The 8,570-nt window shown below is 36.0% G+C and overlaps 1 protein-coding gene and 1 pseudogene across 1 annotated transcript; one reads left to right on the plus strand and one right to left on the minus strand.

Moving 5' to 3' along the window:
* The first annotated feature begins 4,921 nt into the window (after nucleotides 1–4,921).
* Nucleotides 4,922–5,834, plus strand: LOC113755223 (annotated as a pseudogene).
* Nucleotides 5,835–7,111: 1,277 nt separating this feature from the next.
* LOC113755224 (polyphenol oxidase, chloroplastic-like) lies at nucleotides 7,112–7,978 on the minus strand. Its single transcript, XM_027299276.1, has one exon. The coding sequence runs from the start codon at nucleotides 7,976–7,978 to the stop codon at nucleotides 7,112–7,114; it is 867 nt and encodes a 288-aa protein (XP_027155077.1).
* Nucleotides 7,979–8,570: the final 592 nt, after the last annotated feature.

Consider the following 8,570-nt stretch of genomic DNA (forward strand, 5'->3'; position numbering starts at 1 on the left):
ACACATTTTTTTACAAAAATTCTAGAAAATAGCAATTCAAATGGGCTAAGTCATTTGCCGCTTTTGGGAAAAAAAAAAAGGGCTAAGTACTATATGATGTATTGCATACATCATATAGTTCATCCTACGGATTCGTATAATGGTGCATAATTTCTCAATGTTTGCCTTAAAAATCTGCGGTTACTGCCTTATTGGGTCTAATGGACCATCAGAAAATTTCCGAAACACGGGCTTTGTTGCACATATATCAAGGGTAGGGCATTCTTGCAGATATATCAAGGGTTGAGCTTGTTAATTTTGAACCGTTCCAGAAGCACTGTATCCTTGGGCTTGGACAATCTAACAATGTCCAAATCTCAAAGTCCACCAATAATCTTGTACAAATTGATTTGGATAGGAAAGAGGCCCACTGGTAAGAGCCCAATGAATTTCCTACAGAAATCGTGCCGGAAAGAATTAGATGCACGGCACACAAACCGTGCTGGAAAGAATTAGACGCAATTTCATTTCTGACCGTGCTGGAAAGAGATTTCATTCCTGACCTACACCCAATTAAAAGTTCTTTTACTAGTTGGTTATTTATTATTCTTGATGATCAACGACCTTTTTGTCCCAAAACCAATCGGTGGCCCTTTTCTGATGCTATCGTCTTTTTTATATCAGCCATCATATCTTTACAAAAAATCTGGTTTTGTTTCCTACAACATAAAATTAAGGATCTTGGGTACTTGAAATGTAGCATTAACTTTAGTTCGTCAACCGAGGAAATGTTGGATTTGCAGCAATAATGTGAAAATCAAGACTCGAGAGAATAGATATTATCTTAAATTGGCTCGTTGAATTGGGGCTAAGCAAAGATTAGGATTTTAATTTAGGTTCAAAAGAAAAAACTAATGAAATAGCAAGATAACGAGAGTCATCGTGGAGATTACGACCGTCATTTTTATCCCTTTGTGCCATTCAATTGTGTGTAATCCTATATAGAAGAATGTAGTTTTGGTACATTAAAATGCTCGGGAAAGACTGAAAGAGTGACACTTTTAGTCGAAAATCCTCTTGGTGAAAGGTGATTCCTCGTGAGGAAAAATTGAAATTTCAAGAGTTAGAGGCAGTGGTTTCAGTTCTCCTTTGCTCTCTTTCTACTTCTTAAATTTCACTCTCTTATTTAAAAAAAAGAAATAAATATGAGAGAGAGAGAGAGAGGAAAAGGTGATTGCTCTCAAACACTTAATTTCATTCTAAGATAATTTAAATAAGTGCAAAGGTTCTAGTAATTACTTTAGATTTGATAGAGCATCATACTTCACTTTTTAGACAAAAGAGGATATTAATAAGCAGAAGCAGTGCTCCTTCCGTCCCATTGAAAATATTATTCATTTCATTTTGGGATGTTCCAAAACATTTGTCAAGATGAAAAAGTCAAAATATCTTTTAGTTTTTATTTCCAATATAGCCATTCTTTCTAATTATGTTCATATTACCATTCAAATTTAAATTTTAAATTTATAGAGGTAAAATTAGAAAGAAAGGTACAAACATCACAATCAAATTACTGTTTTTAAAAAATTAAATTTTGAAAAAATGACTAAATAATTGGAATGAAGGGAGTAATATTTATCTTAGAAAACTCCTAATAACAGTCCTTAGCAGACTTTAAAAGAATCCCTTGTCATATTTTCAGAAAGAAAAAACAACATAGGACTGTAGCCAGGAAAATTGATGTTCTAGTGCCAATTGAGTTGCACATTGAAATGTCAAAGAGTGAATTGGGGCAAAAATACAGTAATGCGGCAGTTGAATTATTGATTTAATTAGTCCGGAAATGAAATGACACGTACACCCCACTTTTCAGGTGGGAATCGTGCCTTCAATACTACGCATACTTCTTCAATCTTGATTGTACCATATGTCCACTCGATGCAATTTAATTTGTGGCGGCCAACTTCAGTTAACTTTGAATATAGTCTAGTCAATTCTATTTTCATTTAACCAACTCTCTTCTAGAGTTAGTCATCACATTAATTTTGGGACGAAAGGTCAATAGTTTAAATTTTATTTTTTATTAATATATCTTTATATAAGGATTATTCTAAATTCATGCGAATGCGTGATACATCTATCTGATCTGATAGTGATTCAGTTTCGTGATTAGTTTTATTTTCATTTCAAACACGCAAACATTAATGTGAACGTTTTCCTTTCTGATCCTTATTCAAATGTCTGAATTTATTGAGACGTCCTTGGAGTTGCTCAAAATATTAATAACGGTACTTTTCCGGCCCCTTTTTTTTCCTTACATTTATTTTGCTGTACATACATACATAGCTAGGGAAAATAAAAAGAGGAAAAGCATAACAAATTTTTACTCATTTTGTGTTGTTTTGAACTTAATAATAACACAGATTTTAGGAGAAGAATGCTTTAGATAATAAAAGTCTAGGACACCTTGAGGACAGTTTTCAAGTATTATTAGACTGTACGAACAAAGGGAGAGTATTTTCCAGCGTTCTTCTGAAGCGCAATTTTGTTCCCTTTTTGTTTTTATGTCCATATTTTATTGATAAGAGAATAGCAACCGAAGCTATATCTTTTGGAAAATTCCCTAATCCACACTCAATGCCTATATCTCAGAAAACTGTACAAATGTATTATTTAGTTTGGACCAGAGGAATTTGACGAAAGATTTAAAATTTACCCAAATCGTTGTAGTTGTTTAAATTATTTAAGAAGCATTTGAATTTATAATAAACCAATTATCAAAACACATTTTAAACACTATAATACTTTGTGATTCACAAGTTCAAATACATCTTAAATAATCTAAACAATTAGAACGATTTAAGATGATTTAAAATTTTTCATCGAATCTCTCAATCCAAATGAAGCTTAAGAGAATTTGTTGTTTTTTCTCATTATTTGAAAAAAATAGAATTTGTTTAGGGAAAAAAAAGGTGTTCTCGAAATAAAAGAAATCCAATTACAACCCAGATTTCATGCATATAATTATTTCACTGACCAGATTAATTGAACTTCTACTATAGGCGCATTTTTTCTTTGTACTTTTAGTTCTTCCTGGTAACTGAACAACGCTGGTTCAAAACAAAAGCTAAGATAGCTAATTCAGTTCTTGCCAGTCATCTTCCACATGCATTTGAAGTGGTCATAGACTACAAGTATAGAATCATCCAATTATACTGCTACAAATCTTTATGCTAATATTCAAGGTCTGACTGATAAAGTTTTCTCAACCTTTGCCAAGTTAATTCTCAACTGGGAGGAAAGGCTCAGATTCTTTGATAAAGAAAGTGAAATGGGTAGATAATTAAGAGAAATACAAGAAAACATGCGGCCTTAAATGCTACGCTACAGAGTACAAAGGAGCAATCTAGTTAAGAATAATTCGCTGGAATTTTTGTAGCAAAATTAGAAATTGTTTCACGTATAAGATATGGTCCGATTTTAGACACCTTTCTCATGAACAAGTGGGTATATAAGAATTCACATGAATTTCAGATAAACAGTATAAGTAGGATAGATAGAGAATATGAATGTCTGATTTCATGTAATTTATTGTTTATGCTGCTAATTATACAAAATTTTGAAATAAATATATATGTGTGTGTATCCATACATATGTATACATACATATACATATGTACTTATGTAAGTATGGTGGAATTAACCAAATATTAAGATTAAAATATTTTGATAAAAACTCTCAATTATTCTTTGAAGTGAAAATTTCAACTCATTTATGGACACACATATAGCATACCAAAAATAAAAATAAAAAAAAACAAGCATAATAACATGTTATGCTCTGTAAAATAATTCAAGGAAACGAAGTCAATTTTGTGCAAATTTTATTCTATTCTAACATCTAAATAATGATTATATATACAAATTTAAAAAATAAATGAATATTTCATTATGACTTGTATAACAAATAGTGACATCATCATTTTTTCCTAACTATTTTGAGTGGAAAAGTATTCTGATAAATTTTAGAAAAGAGTACCTTTATTCTTGGTGTACCAATATCATTGACATTGATGAATGTTTATATAAAAGTTCCCTACGAATATACTTGTTACAAAAGATAAAAACATATCAAACTAAAAATCCAATTACAAGCTAAAGTCCTATCAAACATGGCACAACAACTTGTAGATTATATGTTGTTGTTAAGATTTAAATCTAAAAATTTAACTAATTTCCAATATATTCCGAGTAAAAATCACTTTCATTTTGGACATTGTTTGGATACCCTAGGTAGGGGGTATTGCCATGACGCCAGCCAAATACAGTACTAGGCTACTAGGTTTCTGCCTCAATGGGTATTGATCCCACCATTCCATGTCCCCTATGTAAACAGCCAGTAGAAAAATGCAACAAGGCATGGGGCCCTGGATGCGACACAACAACAGTGTGCAAAAGAGCAAATTAACATTGGTACTATATATTCACGTTTAAGATGTAATTCGATTTTTAATTGCCAACTTTCTCGTGTATAGAAAATTGTATAACCCTAAAGACCCAAAAATTTATAAACCTTGAAGCTTAGTTTCATGAATCTACCAATTAGATATGATAGGTTTTTACGTAAATCTGATCAAGCTACCAAGCTCAAGTCCACTATATAAAGCATAGGTTGATGCAACACAGGATGCACAATACACACAGCATAACTTGCTCAATATCTAAGTCATGGCTTCTCTTACCATGCCAACTCTCTCCTCCAACCTTGCCTATTCCTTCGCCATAGCTCATTTCATCTCACTTGCAAAATCCACTCACCCAAATCGCAAAACAGGCCCAAAACTTACATGCAATGCCACAAAAGGTGACCAAAACTCCAGTGATCATGACACTGCAGGCTCCAAAAATGGAGAAACTTCTTTACTGAAGCTTGATAGAAGAAATGTGCTACTTGGCATTGGACATTGGAGGAGGGCTCTATGGTGCCTCTACTTTTGGTGGCAATCCATCAGCCTTTGCAGCACCACTATCTCCAACATTCACAGCCTGTCACGATGCCAGTGACCCCGACAACAAAGAAATCGACTATTGTCCACCCTCGGCCACGGCTGCGGATATCACTGATTTTGTTCCTACTGCTCCTTCTGTCATCGCAACTAGACCTGCGGCGCACCTAGTCGACTTATTTGAAAAAGTACAAGAAGGCCATAGAGAAAATGAAGAATCTAAGTTCGGATGATCCACGTAGTTTCACTGCACAAGCAAAGGCGCATTGTGCATATTGGAACGGTGGATACTATCAAAATGGCTATGCAGATTCTAAACTTCTATTGGACGTTCACGGCTCATGGCTTTTCTTTCCCTTTCACAGATGGTACTTGTATTTCTTCGAGAAGATCTGCCAAAACCTGATCAATGACGATACTTTTGCACTTCCCTTTTGGAACTGGGATAACCCACCTGCGATGTTTCTGCCAGCCATTTTCAAAGACTCCCCATCCCCACTCTATGATAGCAAACGCAACCCCACTCACCTAAATACAGTTATTGATATGTGCTGGGAAGGCACCGATTCAACGGATAATACCATAAAAGTGATAAGAAACCATCTTTGCCACATGTACAGGCAAATGGTTGCTCAGTCCACAACTCCATGCGGTTTTTTCGGAAAAGCGTTTCGTGCTGGTGAAACCTCTGATCCAGGGGATGGTTCAATTGAAACTAGTCCTCATACGAATGTGCGCCGTTGGACTGGCGACCCTAATGAATCTCATGAAGAGGACATGGGCTCCTTCTACTCAGCGGGAAGAGACCCAAGAAAACAATCCAAACGAACCCTAAGAAAACAACCATAGACAGTATTAGGTCTTGTTTGATAACTTAATTCAGCACCTAAATTTAATGGATTCAGATCTTAACATATTCAGACTGTTTGATAACCAAAAATTAAACATCTGAATTAATTAGATGACACTGAATTTTCTAGGCAAAACTTGCTCTCAAAATTAAGTGACAAACTATTCACTTATCACTGAATGTGATATACACTTAAATGTATTAGATTTAGTACTTAACAATTCAATAATTTAATGGATTCAGATTTCAGTTTTCAAATTTCAAATTTTAGATTTCAGTTTTCAAACTTCTATTTTATCAAACGCACACTTAGATAAGCATGTTAAAATTAAGATTTATTAAGAGAGATTTTGAAGGAGATAGTTGATCCACTGTCATTCCTAATTCTTTTTAGAGGTTCTACACTAGAGGGCCATCTTTGAAAATGAGGGCCTTTTCTTTCTTTTGCCGGTTTAGGGCAAACTTACTTCATCTAGTCAGCTTACAATCTCACAACTAGGTGGAGGGAATACGGGCTGCACGTATATGAGCCCACACAAATCCTAAGCCATCCCCACGATCTGGTTGCCTTGCTAAAGCTAAAGGCCGAATATATAAACATATATTTTTAATGTCCTTACTCCTGGTAAGCATTTCAAAATTCTCTCTGTAATTCCCAAACAACTGGCAAAATTAAATAAATTGAAACTCTAGGAAGCAATGAGGGGTTTGTTAATTATATATAATCGCAAGCAAGATTATTTTACAAAGCTTTTTAAGATTTCTTCCATCCATCACAAACAAAAAGAAAATTCTATTAGGATTTGTTCACATGTGTAGTAGTCAAGCAAATAATTTGTTTGCTAAAATGGTAAACCCAAGCCCATTGAGCAACTGCACAAAGAGCCGTTGGCATGAAGAAGAAGACAATTTCTTGTAGTCATTTTCCATCCAAAATCTTTTCCATCGGCCCGAACGAAGTAAGTCGGCCCTGAACCAGGAAAAGAAAGAAAGGGCCCTCGTTTCCAAAGTCGGCCCTTTCTTTCTTTAATGTGATACTAGTGTTGCTATTCCCACAAAAAGCGGGAGAGAGAGATAGAGTTAGGAATGATGAATTTAGACCCCCAATTGAAAGTCAATTGTAAAGGTCTATTGAAAGTTTACGAGGACACCAGTTATCGTTGTTGAAATTATTTAGTAAAACATCTTCTCAAAGTTTGTAGTACTTGCGATTGATTACAATATTACACAAACACACAACATTGTACACGTAGTATTTGCAATGCTATTAATGCATTTAAGGTTTAGGAACAAAGGTAATTTCGATACCACCTATGGTCACAACACCTCTTCTGGGGACCAAAGTGACCAAAATGCTGTCAAAATCATCAGCTCCCAATTCCTCCAACACCTCTGAAATCGCAAAACTACGGGAAGTGGTAGATTTCTTGCCATGTCCGTGGGCCAAGGTGCGGAAGCTTCCTAGAGACTTAGCCTTGCACGGATTACACTTACTCGTATCGTCTTCGTTCACAAACACATCGAATACCACAGTTTCTCCTTTATCAAATTCGATTCCCTTAATCTTCAGCACCTCTTCTGCCTCTGATTTCTCTTGTCCACCCCCTGACTTCTTAGGCCGCTCAACCACGAAGCTGATGGGTTTCTCTAATTTTATTGGTAGCACTTCACTAGCCTTAGGTGCGGACACCTTTGTCAGGTTCAGGCCCTTTCTATGCGCTTTTGGCTTACAATCTAACCAAGAAAGTGGCAAGTCAGGATAGGTATATCCAAGCTTGGCCAGGTTTGTGGAATCTTTAACCGTCACTCTAACGGGTCTCGCCGCCTCGTTGAAGAAAATAAAAGAGGAATTTAACCAATCTGGGTCTTTAATATTTTTGCGTTTCAAAACATTGTCATAAATGTACCACATTCTATCAACGTTGGCATGGTGAGCATAGAATATAGGGTCTCGGCCGGCTGCATATAAGACGCCCATGTCCTCGTTGTTAGGCTGGGAAGGGTCGCCAACCCAATCGTGCACATTATTGTGGGGTTCAGTTTCTATGGAACCAGCTCCTGGATCGGGATCACCACCCCCCAACAGTGGCTGTCCGAAGAAAAGCGGAGCCGTGGACGAGTGAGTGATCATTTGAGTGTACATTGTGCAACAATTGTACTGGATTTGAGTCTTGGGTCGATGCCCGAATCGGTGCTTTTGTAATTGTAAGCTAAATCCACCACTTTAGGAGGCAAGTGTTTTGGGTTGCGCAAGCAATCGCATAAGGAAAATTTGCTGTCGTTAAACATGGGTGGAATTTGCATGCCTGAAGAATCGTCCCATTGCCAAAATGGCAAAGTAAACGTGTCATCATCGAGCAAGTTTTTACAAATTCTTTCAAAGAAATAAAGGAACCATCTGTGCCACGGAAAAAATAGCCATGAGTTATGAACGTCCAATTTTTTGTCTGGAAAGCCTGATTGAGAGTACCCTTCGTCACAATACACGCAATGGACGTTTGCTTGTTGGTAAAAATTACGCTGATCGCTTAGAGAAAGGTTCTTCATTTTTGCAATGGCAGATAAATATTTTTTGACGTAGTCATGGCTGACCGTGTGAGCCGGCATTCTTGTGTAGACTTTGCCAGCCAAAAGATGATTGTTAGATGCTCATATTCTAATGTGCAAAAGTTGCTCGATTATCATGGGAAAGATCAGATCCTACTTTACCTTGTGCACTACCCCTTTGGATGGTA

Source organism: Coffea eugenioides, unplaced genomic scaffold (assembly GCF_003713205.1).
Source record: "Coffea eugenioides isolate CCC68of unplaced genomic scaffold, Ceug_1.0 ScVebR1_1315;HRSCAF=2143, whole genome shotgun sequence".
Lineage (NCBI taxonomy): Eukaryota > Viridiplantae > Streptophyta > Magnoliopsida > Gentianales > Rubiaceae > Coffea > Coffea eugenioides.